Genomic DNA, 20472 nt, shown 5'->3' on the forward strand with positions numbered 1-20472 from the left:
TGTGGCTACAAAAGCAAGGGAAGGGATGTGATGCTGCTATGGGTAGGCCACCTCGAGGCTGCTTCCCCCATCTGCATGGCAGACAGCAGTGCCTATCCCTTTCTGGACCAGGGTGGAAGCCCAAGTTTGGCTTGCTGCTGCTCTGGAACTGATACCAGCTGTCAGCACAACCAGTGTGCCGGAGTTAGGGAACTGCTGCCAGTTACCCAGACCTGGAAATCAGCCTGGTCCCACTGTGGGTGTAAGTGCACGAGGATGAGGAGTTTGAAGTGTGAACCCAGGGGCTTCCAGTGTGTCTTGTGACAGGAATGAGAGCAAGGTGTCCTTAGGGAGCACAGCTGGGTACTCCAGCTGTCCCAGGTCCATCTAGATGTGACCATCACATTATAATGGTCTCATCTCGCAGGGGAGGGTGCTGGGGTTGGCAGCAGCAACAGCTGGTTTGGTCAGTGCAAGTGCTGTGGAGGGTCTTGAACAGAAGGAAGGAGCAGCATCCAGCGCTCATCTTCCACTTGAGAACCTTAAAGGTTAGAAGCTGTTATGCTAGTTTTGACCTTTATCTTTGAGTTGCTAATCATGGTGCAGGAAGTACCAGAACGTTACTGAGGCCAGGGACCAGAGAATCACAGAATCACAGACTGGTTTGGGTTGGAAGGGACCTCAAAGCTCTTCCAGTTCCAATCCCCTGCCACGGGCAGGGACCCCTTCCACTAGAGCAGCTTGCTCCAAGCCCCTGTGTCCAACCTGGCCTTGAACACTGCCAGGGATGGGGCAGCCGCAGCTTCTCTGGGCACCCTGCACTAGGGTCAGCTGAGAAAGGTCAGCACAGGGAGGACAAGTCATGGTGCATTGCTGCACTGTGGTCATCCTCACTAGCCTTGATCCCTTCTCCAGGACCATGAACCCACACAAAGAAAATAAACCCCTCAGTTCATTGCCATGGTACAGTGACAGTTCACTGGCCTTTAGTCATCATTGCTTTATTACCAGAGCCAAATCCAGCAATGGATTTTGAGGTCCAACTAGGCATGACATCAGATGCCATCCTGCCTGTAGTTACTATATCCGACTCCAAGACCTCACCCAGGGAGGCTCACAGCTCTTCTCCCTGCCAGTGGTCACATTCTGGTCTAGTGGAAGGTGTCCCTGACCATGGCAGGGGTATTGGAGCTGGATGATCTTTAGGGCTCCTTCCAACCTAAACCATTCTGTGGTTCTATGAAACAGGACTAGGTTAGCCATGAAATACAGGCAGATGCTTCTTAAGCTGGCCACATCCCTGGGCCCTGCCTTGTACCTTGGTTCCTCCATCCCCCTGCAGTTGCTGTCTGGATGCTTCTCCATCCTCCCGAAGCCAAGCTCCTTTCCTTCAACATCATACAGATCTCTTCCTCAGAATCCCTGGACAGCACTTCTCCTCAGGAGCAGGGATGAAGCTGTAGGATGTGGCTGGTGCTCGTTAGAGCCTTGTTTTCCTGACGTGTTTTTGCGGTGGAGCTTTGCATATTGAATTGCAGTGCTGTATTGATGATAAAAATAGCCATGTGAAAAGTGTTATCATAACCTCTGCTTTAGCTGTCACCCAGCCAAGCAGTGCTGCGTCCAGCCCAGCAGGAGAACTCCACCTGATCACACTTCAAAGTGATTTATTTTTCTTTCTGGTGCATAGTTTGTAATTTTGGGGGTGTGTGAATTTTTTCCCTGAGCAAACCATTGGTTGCCAGTCTGATTGACAGGCTACTGCAACCTCCTCAGTCACCCTCGAAATACACGTTTGTACCAAAAGTGTTTCAGTCCTCAGAAAGGGAGGGCAGCTCTGCATGTGGCTGGAGAGAACTGATGAAAGGCAGCAAGCACTCAGAAAACTGTTGCATTAAGCAGGCTTGATAGCTTGAACAAAAGCTGTGTCCTTTGCAGCAGGAGTCAGAAGGATGTTGGGAAGAGTCAGTTGTCCATTCTCAGTTGTTCTTTTTCCTATTGTTGGTGTCTTTAGTAGGATCAAATCTTTGTAGAGCTGTTCACTGTTCATCAAAGCTTGACTGGCTCCAGTGGGTGTAAGTCAATATCTGAAAGTGCTGTTTCTTCTTCAGGGCTCACAAACACCGAGGCTTCTTTGATCCCAGGCAGGACCCCAGTCTCTGGTCCCTGCCCCTAGCCTGTGGTCCCACTTCTCCAGCTTCCCCATCTGGTATACCCAAGAGTGTCAAATCCATTCAGTGACTCAGAGCCTTCAGCCTGTCCTCCCTGCTCTTCCTGACCATCTGCAGCTCCATGCACATCCCCATCCCTGTCCCCAGACTGAGGCACCCATCTTCTCCCTGATGAGGCACGTGGAGGTGACCAGCACCTGCGAGTGAGGGATGGAGCTGAACCCACTCCACCGCTGCTGGGAATGCCCCTTCCCTCCGCTCCGCTGGTGCCCTGTGTTTGATACCGCAGCTGGGAAGCGGCGGCACTGACCTCTGGCCCCAAGCTGGGGTTTGGCAATGTTGAGGCTGAGCTGCGGCAGCGGCTCCGGCAGCTCCTGTTTGCACAGGCGCTCAGGGACGTGCAGATCAAAGGGCTCCGCATGAGTAAGAGTGGCCCAGCCCTGCTTTCTGTTCACGTTCCCATCTCCAAGGGCTGTCTTTGCCTGCCTGGAGGGCTCAAAGGGCTTGGTGGGAGGACGTGGGTGACCCCACAAGGTCCTCCAGGCGCTGTGCTTTGACCTCACCAGGGTGGCATGTATATTCATTTGGGTGGGTCTCAACGCTGTTCTCAGAACACAGCAGCCGGTGGGCTGTGAAAAGCCACTCCGTTCCTAATCCTAGATCAGACCCACAGTCCAGGCATTGCCTGAGCTTCTCCCTGGTACCTGTGGGGGACAGGGACTGGGGAGAACAATATGTGTGGGAGTCAAGCCCATAGACAGCCCATGGTTGATGCAGCTATGATGAGCAGTGGGGACCTGAAGAGGTTCCTGCTGTCCTGGGATGCGAGGGATGCACAGGGGTCAACAGGGCTAATGGGGCTGCAGATCCCTCCCCAGCAAATCCAACTCTGAAGCAAAGGGGACAGACAGCTGGGGAATTTGGTGTGCACTGCAAGCCCACCAAGTAATTTGCCTCCACAACTACAGGGGGAAACTGTCCATGAGCTTCAGGGCTGTAGCAGGAGCAGGCACTGCAGCTCGACACAAGTACAGAAACCAGGGTATAAAGTGTTTTCTCAATCTAAGCAGCAGGTAGGTGCTTCTTTCCCCCATGAAGAGACGGGGAGGCAGATACATATCCAAATGGTAGATGTTAATGCAGAGGTACAAATGTCCACTGAAGCTTCTGTTCTTTTGGACAGGCAAAGCTGGCGGGGGAGCGTGGAGCTCGTGCGATCCTTTTTGACATTACCGATGATGAAAGTGCTGCTGATCAGGTACAAACTCCACTGATAATAACAGCTAAACCACAGTGCCTCTGTCCCAACCCAAAATGAGCCCGAGTCAGGACCTACCAGCCACTGACATGCAGTGGGAGGTTCCAGGAGGACACTGCAGGCTGTTTCGGATGTTAGCTGTAAGAGCTCATCCATGCACAGACAGGGCTTTACTCTTTCACTCACTCCATAGCACATCCAGGTGTCCCCAGAGCACATGCCAGCAGCTTGCGAACAGCATCTTGCTGCTCTTGAAGGACATTGTCTGGTCAATTGAGCTTTTCTGCCAGGAGCTGGATGCTTCCTCTTGATAAGTCACAGATTACCTATCCCAGCTAGTACAGCCAGCCCTGGTGTACCATAGGGGAAAGGTGATTTCTGAAATGTTCAAGCCAAAGTCACGGCCACCCTGCTGTGCTGGTGGTGATGCTCTTACTGCAAGCTTAACATTAGTTTAAAGACCTCCAGAGGTCTCTTCCACCAACACTGCTGTCATCTCTGGAAAGAAATAGGTTCCAACCTCGAAATAATCAAGGGATGATGAAAAGCATCCAGCACTAGATAAGAGGACAGGTAGGGGAGCTGATGTTTGATCTTATCCAACCTCTGGGCTGACTCCTGCTCACTGGATTAATCTGTTGTCATTCTTTTGTATACTTAGAACTAAAATTCTGATGCCAGAGAAATACAACAGTGAGTGCAGGTGAGGGGATGCTGAGATTGCTCAGTAAGGGTATGGGAAGTGGCCTGTGTCAGATGGACACCCTCACTCAGTCAGTGTGGAGCAGAGGGGAGACTGAGGCACTGGCTGAGCCAGCCCATGCCAGGCTGTCTGGACCATGGTGGAAAGCTGCTGGTATGGTCAGAAACACACTGAACAGTGACCAGTTATGCACGTAGGAGGCACCACTGGAGGTTATTAAGAAAACCTTGCTGAAAAGCTGCTGGAAGAAGAAGAGCTTCCATCTGGTTTCATCAGAGAGGAGAAAGGCAAGTTGCGGGGGTCAGTTGGTATCTAAAGTGTGTGCAAGAAGCATCAGGAGGAACCAGACGTGCCTTGGGAGCTGGGATAGTCCTTGCTTTGGGCTGTTCTGGACCACCTCTTACTCTGTTTGTTTCTTTACAGCTGAGAAAGCCCAGAGGTCTGAGTCAGCCTGTGGTTCTGATCAGAGGTCACGATGCTGAGCTTCTCATGGGTGTCGTGAACAAGAACAGAGAGGCCCATGTGAAGATAGAGGTCAAGGAGCCACCATCTTGGGTGAGAAACACACCATTCCCACTGCCTTCTGTATCCTCCCTCCCAAGCTGCTGTGCCATGGAATAGGACTTCCCCAGAGATGCTGAGCTTTCCTCCCCAGGGACAGAGATCACAGCCTTTTGCAGTAGCTGCCTGTCTGCAGCATTCAGATGGCATGCCACAAATAAAGGCTCAGAAGTGCTTTCAGCTTCTTCTCTTCCCTTACTTTAATTGTCATGAGTGAGGTGAGGGGGTTCTCTGTCTCTTCAGGTGAGACCAAGGCTTGATTTTTTCATCTTGTGCTACCTTTAGACCGTGACCTCTAGAGAGGTGTGATGCTGCAAGACAGAGAAATTCCATTCCTGCTGGAATGCACAGAAAAGACTGAAACCTTTTTCTTTTACCTGTAAAGAGCATATGAGACAGAGCTTGGCCAGGGATCATGTATTCAAAGGCTGATGGTCAGGAAGAGACAGGGATTCCCCTGCCTAGCTTCTGACTCCCACCCCTGCCGCACACGAGTAATTTCTTCCTGTTCTGTCCCACAGCCAGACTACGACGTGTGGATCCTCCTCACGGTGGTCAGCACCGTGGTCGTTATCATCTTAATTTTTGTGGTGCGCACAAAGTGCCAACTGAACAGGACTCAGGTAGGGACCTCATGGAGCAGCTGTGTTTGAGCCAATGGAAACACAGGAAAGGCAAGAATGGGCACAGTGTGGGAGGGGAAATACACCTCTGTGTGAACTGAAGATGAGGCCACATGAAGCAGGAGCAGCCCAGGAATGAGAAGAGTGAACCTGAGATGGGCTGGCTGCTTTCCTTGTGCGGTAGCCTTGCTTTCCTCCTGCTGCCCCACCAGCACTGCAGCCTGCAGTCCCAGAACCTTTCAGAGCTTGGCCCAGCACCCAAAGCTGCAGAGCTGGCCCTCTAGCTCTCGATTTTAACAGTATTGTCTGTACAGGTAGAGAGCAGAAGACTTAGTATTTTTAATAGAAACTAACAAATTAAATAATTGTCTTTTCAGAGTCAGATGTATTTCCAGATTTGACAATACCCTGTTGGTCCTATAGAAGGACAAGCCTTTGGGGCTCAAAAATTCAGCACCGCTGATTTTGACTGTCCATGGCCAGATGTCTCCTGCTGGTGACAAAGCCTACTCTGGCTAAGTCAGGTTAGACAGAAAGTCACCTCTGGAAAAACGATTATCACCCCCAAATTCCTGATGATGCCATTTTGCAAACGGAAGGGCAGTGGGAAGCAGGGCAGTGTGGGGCTGAGCCTCTCCTTCACACCTCCTCTCTCCGGTGCAGGACTCCCTGCAGCAGCAGACCATGCAGGCCATCGGGCAGCTGGCCACGCGTAAGTTCCAGGCGAGGTGCCGGCCAGCAGCACGGTGGGACTCGGCCAGTACCTGCAGCTCAGCCCCGGTCTGTGCCATCTGCCTGGAGGAGTTCAGCGAAGGCCAGGTAGGCTGCAGGCATGGCTGCTGCTGAGCCACAGCACTGAGCAGGCTGGCTGCAGGCATGTGGGAGCTGCGGCGGGGGCTGAGCAGTGTGGTAGGGGCAGGAGGCACTTGGAATGTTTCCTTCAGCAGCTCCTGGAGGCTGGGGCAGGATGGGCATCAGAGGAGTTTTGCCAGCGCCTTGGCCAAAACAGCCCTGCCCCTTTTGAAGTCACTTGCCTGCAGACTCAGGCTTCTCGAAGACAGTTCTCCAGCTGTTGCTGTAGGGTAAAATGAGGTGCTGAGGCGCTGGCACAGGGTGCCCAGAGAAGCTGTGGCTGCCCCATCCCTGGCAGTGTTCAAGGCCAGGTTGGACGAGGCCTGGGGCAAGCTGCTCCAGTGGAAGGGGTCCCTGCCTGTGGCAGGGGGTTGGGACTGGATGAGATTTAAGGTCCCTTGCAACCCAAACTAGTCTGTGATTCTATGATTCTATGAAAATGCCCATATACATCCATATTGCAGCAGCGGGGCAGTCCCCCTGCTATTCCCAAGGGCAGCCACCTCTCTGGAGGTGGCTGGATGCAGTGCTGGATGCAGTGAGCAGAACCAGAACTGCCAGGCTGCTGCACAGCCTCCTCCATGCAAAGCTGGGCTGAAGCCCGCTCACAGTTAGCCATCTTTCTATCCTACAGAGCTCACTTCCACCAAGAGGAACCCATCCAGCCCTTGGGACATGGTTCTCCTTGCTCACACTCCTCTTCCTCTTTCCACCTCTCTAGGACCTGAGGATCATCTCGTGCTCCCACGAGTTTCACCGGGAGTGCGTTGACCCCTGGCTGCAGCAGCACCACACATGTCCACTTTGCATGTTCAATATCCTTGGTAGGGCTCAGACACAGCAGGGTTGTGCCCAAAGGGTCCATATACTCTTGGGTGATGCACATGGTGCATCAGCAGGAGCACTTGTGGGTGTATAGGGTGGTGGGTGCATGGAGAGGGGTCCCTGTGCATGTGAACACCGCCAGTGTACAGGGCTTGGGCTGGGACCTGCACTGAGAGGAGGAGGTTTCAGTCCTGGGACTTGTGGGAAAGGGAGGTGGGATCTGAGCATCAGGGCAGCAGGGCAGGTGCTGTGTGTGCAGGACCATCAAGGCAGTTTGGTGGTGGCAGTGAGGGGTTGCAGGGCATGGTGGGATGTGGGGTTGCAGTGAAGGCTCGCTGATGCAGGGGCTACTGCAGCTGGGCTGTGAGACTTGTGCTGGATGCTCCCTTCTCTCTCCACAGCCAGAGACTCGGTGGACCAGGCCACGGCTGCTGGCTCCAGGATGGCCCCACAGGACATGGAACCCGGACGGCGACTCCACCTCTTCCGACAGCACCCAGGACATGCCCTTTACCACCTCCCACATGCTTATCCTCAGAGGAACCTCAGGAACTTTCCCCCGGAGCAAGCCCATGGCAACCCCTTCTTTCACTCTCTGGAGCTCTCCCAGTTGGATTTTGGCACTATCCACTACATGCCTTACAGGCCAGCCACCTCCCTGCTTGCCTGTGGCCACTCTTCTCCTCTGGCCCCGGGCTTGCTGGGCCAGCAGCATCCCAACCCCTCGGCATGCGGGCAGACGCTGCCATCCCACAGGACTTGTTCTCTCCAGCCCCAGCCCCAGCCCCCCTGCCTGGGGCTCAAGGCAGCCCTGGTGCAGAAGCAGCACCGGGCGCCTGCCCTTCGCCGGGGGGTTGCCCACGGGCACCAGCACAACAGCAGTGGCTCTGGAGAAAGCTATCTCACGGAGCACAGCGGGTACCTGGCAGATGGGCCAGGCAGTGACTCCAGCTCGGGGCCTTGCCACGGTTCCTCCAGTGACTCCATGTTGAACTGCACAGATGTCAGTCTGCAGGGCATCCATGGCAGCTGCTCCACTTTCCGCAGCTCCCTCAGCAGCGATTACGACCCCTTTGTGTACTGCAGCTCAGAGGGCCCTGCCACAGACAATGGCCAGGAGCAGCCGCTGCCACCAAGGGACATGCGGCCCAGGTCCTTGGACTTGATGGTGCCTGGGGGTGCTGGTCCGGCGAAGCCCCAGGTGCTCAGCCACGTCCACTACCACCACCACCAGCACCACCACTACAGAAGAAATGCGGAGTGTACCCCGGGGTGGGCAGGGCAAGGGCCTGGGCAGCGCAAATCCCGGTACACAGGGGCCAAGGTTGGCTTCCACAGTGCTCGGACACAAAAGAGAACTGAGAAAAGCTATCACTGTCAGCAGCCTCCAGACAGCAGCACTGTGCTGCAGGAAGCAGCTCTGGCGGGACAGCCAGCCTGTTCCCAGCAAGGCCGGGAGTCCCCTCATATCCCTTCCGCTTCTCCAAGCAGGTTGGACTTCAGTAAAGATGCCAAAAGACAATTGGAAGCATCTGGGACATCCCCTGTCCCACTGCCCCCAAAACACAGCTCACAGAGCCGTCACCACCGAAGGAAAAGAAAATGTCCCCTGGAGCCCAGCCCCGCTCTTCTGCCCGAGGACTCAGCCTTGCCCAAAGCTTGCGATGCTCATGTTCCTCACAGACATCCTGCTGGCTACTGCTGCTCACCTGAAGCCCAGCCCCTGATCCCCACAAGCGCTCCCCTGTCCTGCAGCTCAGGCTCTCGGCCGCTCTGGAAGTGTTTAGTGCCGCAGTCTGGCTCAGAGCTGAAAAAGCAGGAGGAGGGGTTGTCAGGATGGGAGGGAAACCACACGGTTCCTGCTGATTTCTCAGGGACAGGCACCCCCAGACACAGTCTGAGTCTTCAACTTCACTGCCCGTCTCAGCAGGGTAGTCAGGGTAAGTCTGCTGTTGGCCTCTTCTTGCAGCAAGCAAGTGAATGAGGGTGGTTTGCTGAAGGTACTCTGGCTGCCAGTAAACCTGATACCTTCATGGTGGGCTTTCCTACAGGACCACTGACAACAGAAGCGTTTCAGAGGTCACCTGTCTGAAAATCATGGCCTGAATGATTAGCAAGGCTGTTAATGAGGGCACCAAACCCTGCAGTTTCATCCTAAAATAATACACATGAGGAATAATGTGGCTATTTTGAACTAAGCATCTCTAGCAGCTGGAATATCTCCCAAATGAAGGGGTGGGAGCATGTTTCTCAGTGTCCTTACATTAGTCTGGATGTCTCACTGGCACAGTCAAGGCTTATTGTGCTCTAGCTGTTTTAGCCAACCCTCGCTAACTGAATCAATAAGGAAGTGTGCATTGCCAGTGGTAGTAGGAAAACAGACTAAATGAGTTTATGGATTTGCACATGCCTCACCTCTCACCTGCCTCTGTTGTGTGGGAGTTGCTTTTTAGCATCGTTTGGAAATCGGACATAATTAAAGTTTGGCCCTTTGCCTAACTGCTGCACATCTCTGAGAGGGGAAATGCATTTGAGACCAGGCTCTTTCAAAGAGCCTGAGTTTAGCTCCCAGGTCTTGCTCTCTCATGCTGCTCTGAACACAGCAACCTGCGAGTCAGCATGGGCAGGTTCTGGCTGCAAGCAGAGCCTGGCTCCTTTCCTCACCCTGCCACTGACTCATTGTAGCTCCTCGGGCAAATCGTTTTGATTTAGGTACCAAATACAGATCGAGCTGCCTAATTTCTGTTAAAATGCTGGCCTTAAATTCATGACTCACTGTGCCCATTGTGCCACGCAGATAATAACTTCCTCCCCATGCTCGTCTATCCAGCCCTCCACCACACCCAGGCTCCTGGTGCTGGAGCGCCTGTGAGAAGGCAGCAGAGAACGGGGGAGGCTGGATGGAGCCCTGTCCTGGCTGCCTGCAGCACTCCGCGCTCCCAGACTCCCAGGAACAGAGGTTTTTTCCCAGGCACAGAAGTGCCTGACACTGCAGATGAGTTCTTCAAAGAGCCTGGAGGGATGCTGCCATTTGGAGAGCTAAGGAGGCAGCAGTTTAGAGGTATCTCCCTGGTTTGCAGGTAGCTCTGAGTACTGATGTCCCCTGAGTTGCAGACAGTGGGCAGTGATATTGCCAGGACACAGCCCTCCCAGGGTCACAGCAAGCGACCTCCACATGGAGAGAGCCCCTGGCATGAGGGGCAGGCTGCTCAGGAGTTGCTTTGAGCTCCCATTTAAAAATAAAACTGGGAGGACTCCCCAGGCCACCAGAGCTGGAGTCTCCACCTCACACAGGGTGCGGGGTGCTGCAGTGTCCAAGGCATGGCAAAGGTCCCTGGTATGATGGCTCCACCTCTTTGTAGAGAACCCCAGTGGCCCAGATGTCCCCATCTCCTGATGGCATGGTAGGGAAAAGCTCTCTTGGCATCCACCCAGAGCCAGTGCTAGTGTGCAAGCACACACAGCCTTCATTCCCTCCCTTTTCCAGGAGCTAGAAGGACATTGCAAGTGTGTTGGAAAGGACATTGCAACTCTGAGTCTATTTGATTGCAGTAGCTTCTGTGAATGCTTTCAGGACCAGCCAGAGAATCAGAATCTCCTTGTAAGATTGAGAAAGGAAGACACAGAAAGGAAGGATTTAACTTTATTAGGAACCGAGGACAGTTGAAGAGAGCAGGAGCAGAGCTTATGCAGAAAAGCTGTCAAGCTGAAAACACTTTGGTTGACATAACACAACCTCAGAGTTGCTGGATGTAAATCAATAGAGAACAAGCTAAAAGAGCAAAAAACCATCTCAGTAGACAGTCCCATGTAAGCAGGACACAAAAATAGACAAGGAGACCAAGAAGAAATGCATAAATACATGCCTCTAGATAAATGTTGTAAGGCTAAAAATGTAAGTAGATGAATTAGAAAGCCCAGCTTTAAAGTAAAATTTTGACATAAACCTCTTAGAAACCCAGCTTAAAACAAACAGTGGGCACCTGTAATTTCCAGGTGAAATTACAGAGAAGAATGTGTCTCTTCTGGTGGCATGGGAGGGACACTGTGTTAAGGAGAGTGTAAAGTCCAATGACAGGTGACACAAAAACCCCCAATTGTGCCTAAGTAAGAGAAGTATGATGTTAGGGTTCTAATGCATTGCGCTAGCACAGGCTGCAAAAAAGGATCCTACATATACATGAGACCCTTTTTCAAATAGTACTAAAAGAAGCAGTCAAAAGAGTAAGATGATTTTGGGCACAAGGATCACTTAAAGCCCCAGAAAAGGACTGGCCAAGCAATAGAAGGGGAAATTAGAAGCAAGAAGCTGTTCTTCCAAAGTAAAGGCGTGGCTAGACAAAGAAATCGGAAAACAGCAAAGCTGAGCGTGGAGCCGCAGTGAGGCAGGGCAGGGAAGATTGCTATGAACAGCTTGTGAGAAAGACTAGGAATGCAAACAGTTTGAACTCCTTTAGAAGCAGGAAAGCTGCCAGTGGCTCTGCAGGTCCATGAAGTAACAAAGGTCTAAGAGGGATGGCAAGGGCTGTAACTGCATAGCAGAAGGGTAAACTGAATTTATTGCATTAGTGATCAGCGTGGAAGTGCTTGAAGAGGCTCTCACCCTGGAACATGGGGCAGAGGATCCCTCATAAATCAAATCATTAGTTTGAGCATTTCTGAAATGCATCAGTAAAGCAGATAGTAATGAATCGCTGGGGCTACAGGGCGCCCACGTGGGCATCATGCAGGGGCTCAAGCACAGAACTGCTAACCCACAAGCATGCAGTCTGTTACCCATGCCCAGAGCCAGAAGGAATAGCTGAGGGCAATATCAGCTTGAAACAGCTGAAGCCACAGAATGATGAGCCTGACTTTCCTGCCTAGCAAATTGTTAAAAATTCAAATACAGGGTCTGACTTGTAGGTACATGGCTAAATGTGAAAACCAGGGGAGGAGGCAACACAGCTTTTGTAGAGAGAGATAACGCCTTGCCGATCTTTTAGGGGAATGAAGCTCTCAAAGGATAAAAGGGAAGGTACTCTCATAGGTAAATAACTCACTAAAAAATAGGAGACAAAGTGCAGATCATTCTTAATGGAAGAGAGTTACTCAGAGAAGGAAGAAAGTGGAGTTCTCCAACTGTCTGCACCTTTCAGCAAGTTCATAAATATCCTGCACAAGGAGAAGAGATAGTTTATAAAGTAGTTTATAAAAGACAAGATCCTTCAGCATTGGCAGCTTTAAAACTGGTTATAAAGTTTGGTTATAAAGTGGGTATAAACTATCTCCTGTTGCTCAGGCAATAAGAGTGGTGGATGAAATCACGTGTAAGTAGCACAAAATGCCACACACAAGCAAAACTGCTTCTGAGTAAAAATTGAATTATTGTTAGGAACTAGCTGGGAACAAATGGGGAACAAGCAGCAAGTGCCATCATGCAGCTGTGTAAGTGTGCAGAGCTTTCACAGCTAGCACCTGCCACTGCCCGGCACTTCTCGAAGAAGGGTGTAGCAGACTTGGGAGAAGTGCAGAAAGGTATCGAGTACAGTCACAAGAAAGGATATAGACACTTTCATGTGGGGAAAAAAGATGATTCGCAGAGGATATGAAAGGGAGGATATGAAATCAGGAGAGAAGGCAGATAAAAGAGATTCGCCAGTGCTTATAACAAAGAGGTGGCATCAAATGGGAACCAGAAGTTTTAAAACACCCAATAATGTAATAACATGGTGTGTGGTGAAACTGGTGCTTATTGCCCAGAGGACATAGGTGCCAGAAATAAAATAGGTTCAAGAGCCTAGATCAAGAGCTATCAAATGCAGAGATGCAAATATACTCTCTGGCTCAGGAAGTCCCTAAACCAGGGTTTCCAGAAGCTGAGGGTGCTCCTATGGGATGCAGCACCCTCCAGGTATGTGCTTACCTCACCCAGCTGCAAGGTGAGGCTGAGTCTTGGTCCATGGCCCCTGGAGAAGCTCCACTTGTGCAGGCAGTGCCATGCACTGGCATTACAGGGAATAACGCTGTCCATAGCCATTGCCAGGGCTCTGCAGATGATCCCGATGATGCTTGCATGATCTTGGAGTTTATCCTGCTTCCTTGAGCACCTTCACCACCTTTTCCTGGTGGGGTTTGCATAAAGATACATCCCTGGCTCTCTTGCCTGGGAGACTGTACCTGGGAGTTGTTTCACTGAAGAATCAATCCTCAAGCAATGCTGAATGGAACCTTTAAGGAGAAGTCAGACAACTAGCAGCGAGTTACAGCTAGATGGCTTCCTAAACCACCCTGGCGTGCACAGAACTGGTCCCAGAACAGCTAGATTACTCCCAGCACAGGCAGATGAAGTTTCTTGATTTCTCTCTCTGGGAAATCTCACCTCCTGCAGCATGTTGTCAGCATCTCCCCCTCTCCTCCATCCCCTACTCATCCTCTTAGCTATTTCCTTTCATGTCATGTCTTTGATCCTTACTACAGAGGGGAAAAGGGATTAAAGGGCAGAAAAAGACCTACCAGTAAAATATGGTATCCAGAGAACAAGACTTCTGTTGTATCCCTAAGGTGTGCTCCTTCAGTTCATTGCCCTGTGTGGGTCTCGATGGCCAGTTCAGCAGCTGAGGCTGTACCACCACTCCCAATCCAAGACCTTTTTATAACCTCTCTTTCTTTTTGGCTAACAGGGGACACTCACACAGGCATGATTTTCAGAAAAACATTTTAATAATGCTGTTTGGGTGCCTCAGGGCATCTGATCGCAGAGTGATCGAAGCTGTACAGTCTCTTTTGTGTTGCACATAAGCTGGTGTATGTGAGAAACAGTTGGCAATGGCTTATTCAATGTACCAGTGACACAAATGCCAGATATGCTCAAACTCTGTCTCCTGGTACTTTGGCCATGCTGCACATGTATGTATGTGTATACCACTGTGTCTGTGCATTTCCTTCTCAAAGCAGAATATCAGTTGTTTCTTTTCTTCCCATAGATTTAATTTTCACAGGTCCTGTTCCTCCAGCTGGTCATTTATAAAAAAGAAGAATTTGCTGACTGTTCTGGAAAGCTGTTTTGAATTGCTCTCTATGAATACCTGTATGCACATTTGTCTCCTTTTGATCTTGAGAACATTCAGGAAAAGGGATATGTGCAAAAATAATACCTGTATGCCTTTACTGGGCTACACTGGCCCTGCGTGATTGCCCTGGGCAGGCTTGAGAGATACCTGGGAAAAGGACTGTGGTGTGTGTATCAACACTTGGTCACTGAGAGAGAAAGGGCCTAACTGAAGCAGTAACTCAGGGTGCGCCATTTCTAGGCAGTTGCAGTATGCTGAATATTTCAAAGTGACCTGCTCAGCACTTGCCTGTTGACAGTTCATCAGGCAGAAGGGGCTGGTGAAGAGCATGAGCTGCAGTCCTTGCTGGCTGGGCCTGAGGGGTTGGCATTTATGGCCGAACACCACTCATTGGGTTTGGCTTGTTTGAGACTCACAAGCAATCTCTGCAACTTCTAGTACACTCTGAAATGCACGTGCCATCCCTCTCCTGCATGCACACAGCACTTGCAGTCTGCTTTTGTTGTGTGGAGTTTCTGTTGTTCGCTGTCCCTGATAGGTGCTGCCATGCCACTGTGAGAATACGAATTGGTGTTACATTCTGTTGCTACTGATTTTTTAAATGGCTGTACAGCTTTTCCTTGAAGAGCAAGCATCAAAAAGCCTCAAAAGCAAACATCTAGTACCAGTGTGAACTCTGAGGTGCACTGTGCTTAGCCTGTATCTTCTGAAATACTTAAAGACTAGCTTGACATTTTATCTTAACATTTTATTGTGCTTTAGCTTTCAGAAACAAACTGATTGGGGAGGTGGCCAGGAAAGTCCCTCCAAAATACTGTGAGAAACTTAGTGGCTTTCGCTGCAGCATCTGTTCTCTGTATTGCAGGGTCATGGCTGCAGAGCCTGGGAATGTTCAGCTAGGTGAGCATTTTTCTTTCTCCTTTTCTTTGAACGCAGGATCTGAAGAGGAGGTCCAGGATGTCCGTGAACACTCAGTTTAATAGAACACTGGCCTGCTTCCTTACTGGAGAGCTGGAGTGGACAAAGATGTTCAGTGTACCAGCCGTCGAGGAGCTCACATCTGGCTCTCTGCACAGCCCTGACCTGCACAGCCCATGCCAGGGTGCAGACTGTGAATAAGCACTTGTGGTCTCTTCACATGTTCCCCATTTGCGATGGTCACACAAACACGGTGCTGTGTTCTCCAGGTCCCCTTCTCCTTTGAAGGCAGAGGCAGACCATCTTCATCCTATAGCATCCATCTGTGTGGGCCAGCTGGCTCAGAGATCAGAGTTGGGAGTCACCAGCTGGAGAGCTCGCGCAGTGAGTGCAAGCTACTATTTCGGCATGTTCATGCCATGGAAGGTTTTGCTAAGCACTTCAAAAATAAACAAACCTTCAAGACCAAAAGCTGCAGAAATGACTTTCTGTGGCCTGGTAGCTCCTGACTTAATTTCCTCACTTGTCAAAAGCCAGACTTCTTAATTTAGCTTTTCCACTCTTATTTCAGACACAGGAACAAGCTATTCTCCATCTCATCACCCACAGGTCTGCCCTGCAAGGTGCTGCTTCTGGCTTTTTTGGAAACCAACAGCTCTCACCACTTTTGATCACTTCATTGTCCCTCAGCTGACGCCATCTCAGCCATTTGCTGGGTTTTGCCAGCAGCAGGTGAGGTGAAGACACAGGGACAAGATCAGTATTTCTGGGAAGGAGCTGGGTTAGACTCTTCCTGTTGCAGTGGGAAGAGCAATCTCATCTGGCAATGTGTACAAGTCTCTCACTTTCCTCCACCTGCTCTCAAGATAGGTGTGATGGCTGGCTCTGTTAAGAGCAACTCATTTGTTGAGCATATTTCAAACCTGAGATGCTCCCACATTTGCCTTGATGTGGCTCTTGCTTCTGTCCTTCCTCTCTCATTGCCTCAAGACAGAGCAAAATTCCCAGCAAAAGTATCCATAATAAGTGCTGAGCATCACCCAGCCTTAATTGTATTTCTAAGACACCTGAAATGATCCTGCAAAGAAATTTTTCAAAATACTCTGCTGGCTTTCCTAATATTTTTTGAATGGAGAGAGAAAACTTGATCAATCACTAAGTTCTTGGTTTATTACTAGGTTTTTTTCTCTCCCAGTTGCGGAGGGTTTTTTTTTAATGTCACTAGTTCTCATTTCCTACATCTCCTAATTTGGGGGCATTCAAGTAAAATAAAGCCTGCCCAAATGAAAAACTTACAGAATCTAATCAGTTTTCATTCAGCAGGGAATTCGAGTATTGATTTTATTGCCCTCAATGACCATTCAGGCCAAAGAATTGGGCAGATTCCCACATGAAGTGCCCATTTCTGTGGCACCCAGCGTTCCCAGAGTTAATACTCTGGGCACTGGTGAGGATGCAACACTGCAGCTGAAGGTAACTCCTGACAGTTTGAAACCCCATGTAGGGACAGACTGCTGAGTACTCAGTAACCTTTCTGTGTCTTTCTTTAAAGCAGCAGCTGCTTCTCCAGTACAAGAGAGAGTGTGGGTTATGTAGTTCCAGTTCAGGATGATCCTACCTCTGCCTTCCTTCATTGGTGAGAAAGGCTTTTTGTGGGGTTTGCTGCCCTTCTTTGAAAAAGGCATCTTTGTCCCAGCTGCTAATCAGTCACTGACATTCAAATGATCTGAAGTCAGGCAATAGCACTGTTTAAAACAAAACATTATTCCCTTGTTAATGTTCATTTCTTCTGTGACCAAACCACTGCAGGACCTTTCAGTCTAGGGAAGAGTTGAATTTCTTTCATCAAAGAAGCCAGGAGAACAATATTTTAATCTTTCGAGGCTCTTCTTGCTTGTCCTACAAAGCAGGCAGAAGACAGAAGCTCAGATTTCTTTCTCCCTTGCAGGGATGTCTGTCTTAAGCTAGAGGAAAAAACCAAAAACCAAAAACCAAACAACAAAACAGGAGCATATGTAGATTCTCCCTGTTCAGCTTCCTGTGCATGTTGTCCATGTCAACCAGCTCCCTACATCCGTGACCATCCTGGAGGACTCAGATGACTTCATAGGAAGGAGGGTTGCAAAGTCCAGGTGCTCCCACTGGTTTCTTTAACAGAAGGCTGCGAACCTCCAGGGGTGCATTTCACTGCCTCAAAGAATGGGCATCTAGTCTGCAGTCTAAAAGTCCTCCTCTTTCCCTCCTTATCCTTCAGAAAACAGAGGGCTTGGAACCTGCAGGAGGCCTCAAGCTGCTTGGAGAAAGTGGTCAGCACTAATGCACTCTTTCCACTCCCTACTGCAGTATTATAGGGCTGTGCAGGGCAATGCCTGCTTTTCCTTTCCTGTTTTCCTTTCCTGACATTATGCTGCTGCTCCTTTTCATACAGAAAGCCATTCTAGATTCTGAGCCGAATGAGAGCATGCAGGTCTGCCTCTGTGGGTTCTTGGATGGGAGGAGAGGGAGGAACTCTCCAGGAAGGTGGTTTTTAAGGTCCTCTTCAGTAGATGGACTTCCATCCTTGGCTGCCTGGAAGGGAAGAAGCAGTATCTGAGAAAAGGCTCCTTTCAGTTCCTGCCCCTGTCACTTCAGGGTGATGCATTCAAGTGCTCAGGACCCTTGGGCTCCGTCATGGAATTTCTTCAGCCTCACTGCAATGAAGCAGAGCTCGTTTTTCTTCATTGCCTCCAAAGTCCCACCTGAAAACCGATGGAAGCCAGAGCATCCCAAACTCCCTCTATCTTAACCCGAAGTGCAGCCATTCCCCAGGGACTGCCACCCTCCCAGGGCCTCCTACCCCACCGGGGTGGGTGCTGTGGCCCGGGCTGGCTGGACCTCCCCCCTTCCCACACAGAGCCTTTGCTCCGTTCTGTGATGTTCAGATCCTTTGGAAATGTGAATATAGGTTTGATTTTTGTCACTGGTTGTCATTTCCTGAGCCCGGCCTGGCTCTGGGGCTTGGGAATAAATTATGACACCACCCCTCCCCCCCCCCCCCAAAAAAAAAAGAGAAAGGAAAAAGGAAGAATACGTTTTATATCTATGCAAACTTGTGTATTTATGTCCGATAAAAGATGTGTGAATATGCTGATGTGCTCAGAAATATATTTATTTACTAATATATTTATCCACGTACCCGGTCTGCTCGCCTGCTTTTGTTCTTTGCACCGCGCTCCGTTGCCAAACCCCTCGACCCCCCCCCCCGCGCGGTGGCCCCGGCCGTGACCGGCGCTAGGACCGCCCGTCCTCCGCGCCCAGCCCCGCTCTGCGCCTGCGCGGGGCTCGCCGTGGCGGCATGGCGCTGGAGACCGTCCCCAAGGACCTGCGGCACCTCCGCGCCTGCCTGCTGTGCTCCCTCGTCAAGGTGCGGCCGGCGCTGGCACCGTGCTCCGCACCCCCTGCCCCGGCCCGGGCCCGGGCCCTGCTCCCCTCCTGCCGCCGGGCTGGGGCCTCTCTCGGCCCGCGGGCGTTTCTCCGTCCCGGGGCTCCCTCCCTTTACCCAGCCAGCTTTGCCTGGTTACTGCGGCCTGGCCCGGCGCAGCCCTCCCCTTCCCTCGCTCCGGCCCTTCCCGGTCCCGGCCAGGCCCCGCGCTGACGCCTCTGTCCCCTCAGACCATCGACCAGTTCGAGTACGACGGCTGCGACAACTGCGATGCGTACCTGCAGATGAAGGGCAACCGGGAGATGGTCTATGACTGTACCAGCTCCTCCTTCGACGGGTGAGTGGGCCCGACCCGTGGTCAGCGGGGTGTCACTCGGCTGCAGAGCGTCCTCTCACTCCTGTCCGTCCCACAGGATCATCGCGATGATGAGCCCTGAGGACAGCTGGGTCTCCAAGTGGCAGCGGATCAGTGAGTGGGTTTCTGGGGGCGGAGATCCCTTCTCCTCAGCAAACCCTTCTCTGGGGCAGCGGGAGTTGCTTTTGGGGCTGCAGAGGGTGTCTCTGCTCCCCATGAGGGGGCATCAGCGCTGTCAGAGGCTCCCAGGATGCTGCCCCACCTGGCTGCTGCCGTGCAGCTACCCCTCAGTGTTCTCTTTCCCCCAGGTAACTTCAAGCCGGGTGTGTACGCAGTGTCAGTGACCGGCCGGCTGCCTCAAGGTAACGCTGCAGCTCGTGTTATGGGGGAGGCTCCTGCGCAGGTGGCAGCTGAGGGATTGTTCTGTGCAGGAGGTGCTGGGGCTGTTGTTTTGAAGGTGTCAAACTGGGCAGAGCATTGTGCTGTGCTGTGTGACAAAATCAGGATGTTCAGTGAATACTGTGTATTGCAAACAGAGCACTTGCAGCGTGGGTGAAGGGATGAGCAAGGGTGCCACAAAGAGATGCTGAATGGGAGGTGCTCTCAGGGTTATGCAGGTGGGGTTTCTCCCAGCAGTCTTTCAGCACAACACCTGCCAGAAGCTGACATTAAAGATGCTGCTATCCCTGTGGTACCAGGGATAAACTGTGTGAAGGCTACATGACAGAGCAGCCGGATTTTTTCAGGGCTCTTCATCCCTATGGAATACTGAAGTGTGTTTTTCTCCTTGCTGCAGGGATCGTCAGAGAGCTGAAGAGCCGTGGCGTGGCTTACAAGTCCCGAGACACAGCTATAAAAACCTAAAGTGCTCTTGTGCTGCCTGGAGGATTCCCCAGATATGTTTGGAGTGGCACCAGGCATGTGGGGCACTGCTCCAAAACCTTTTAGCTTTAGCATGTGGGAAGGAGAGCCTGATGTGGAGGGAGCTTCCTGGCTCAGCTTCTCTCAGTACTTCTGGCCTCTGTTGTACCACTGTGGGCCCACACAGACTGTAGATATTTTCTTTGACCCTTGTCGAGGGGGATGGCATGAATGGGTCTGGGGAAGCAGTGCTTAATGGTGATGCACCAGATTTTTTACTGGTGGCATGGAAAAGAGAAGGGCTGGGATATAGCTGTGTTTATACTTCAATAAAATGCACTGTCTGCTCAGAGCTGAATCTCTAGTCACTAGTTTCACCCACTGCAGGGAGTGGGGGTTTCACACTCACCCCCTACACCTGCCAGACTGTTTGGAGTCTACAGTTGCCGTCACTTCTTACACCATGGATGACACTTCTGCCTGGGGAGGGAGATCCTGCCCTGGCTGAACTGCGGAGTGCCTCACTGTAGGAATGAGCAGACTAGTGGGTTGTGTCTTACAGCTCACTGCTGGATGGAGTAGGTAGATGATGCTAAGTATTTCATGTGTAGGTTATCTAGAGGTCTTGGCGCTCTGGGCCTGCGTGGTCTGGTGCAGGGGATGTGGAAGCCGGCTGATCACAAAGGACTCTGCCCTTAGATAAGCAATCTATATCAGTAGCTCTCTGAAATAATCTTTTCCCCCCTGAGATAATTCTGTAGCTGGAAAGCTCAATTTTGTTTTTTTTGTAGACAAATAGTGGAAAATCACTATCTGGTGAAATACAGTGGCTGGAATCAGATGGTGGAAGCACCATCTGATGTGGCATGAAAGCAGCTGCATCAAGGGAGCGT

At 51.2% G+C, this 20472-nt stretch overlaps 2 protein-coding genes across 3 annotated transcripts in view; both read left to right on the forward strand.

Annotated features, from left to right (window-relative positions):
* The window catches only part of RNF43 (ring finger protein 43), a 54682-nt gene extending 38809 nt beyond the window's left edge, over positions 1-15873 (forward strand). Inside the window, exons 3-10 of one of the 2 annotated variants that reach the window (XR_009966851.1) lie at positions 3334-3408; positions 4535-4666; positions 5194-5295; positions 5959-6114; positions 6869-6971; positions 7374-8912; positions 14961-15326; positions 15552-15873. Coding sequence is in view for 1 of the 2 variants with exons in the window: in XM_062629700.1 (XP_062485684.1) it covers positions 3334-3408; positions 4535-4666; positions 5194-5295; positions 5959-6114; positions 6869-6971; positions 7374-8912; positions 14961-15004 (2151 nt within the window). In the remaining variant the exon portion in view is untranslated. Of the gene's footprint in view, positions 1-3333; positions 3409-4534; positions 4667-5193; positions 5296-5958; positions 6115-6868; positions 6972-7373; positions 8913-14960; positions 15414-15551 lie in introns of those variants that run through there. The other variant, XM_062629700.1, reaches the window with a different exon arrangement.
* Positions 1-19931, forward strand: part of SUPT4H1 (SPT4 homolog, DSIF elongation factor subunit) — a 57919-nt gene extending 37988 nt beyond the window's left edge. The window contains exons 2-6 of the mRNA XM_062629701.1: positions 18277-18345; positions 18594-18700; positions 18777-18832; positions 19027-19080; positions 19515-19931. Of these exons, the coding sequence (XP_062485685.1) occupies positions 18277-18345; positions 18594-18700; positions 18777-18832; positions 19027-19080; positions 19515-19582 (354 nt within the window). The 3' untranslated portion in view covers positions 19583-19931. The remainder of the gene's footprint in view (positions 1-18276; positions 18346-18593; positions 18701-18776; positions 18833-19026; positions 19081-19514) is intronic.
* Positions 19932-20472: the final 541 nt, after the last annotated feature.

Source organism: Pezoporus occidentalis, unplaced genomic scaffold (assembly GCF_034315485.1).
Source record: "Pezoporus occidentalis ecotype Australia unplaced genomic scaffold, CSIRO_AGI_Poc_V1 ctg340, whole genome shotgun sequence".
NCBI lineage: Eukaryota > Metazoa > Chordata > Aves > Psittaciformes > Psittacidae > Pezoporus > Pezoporus occidentalis.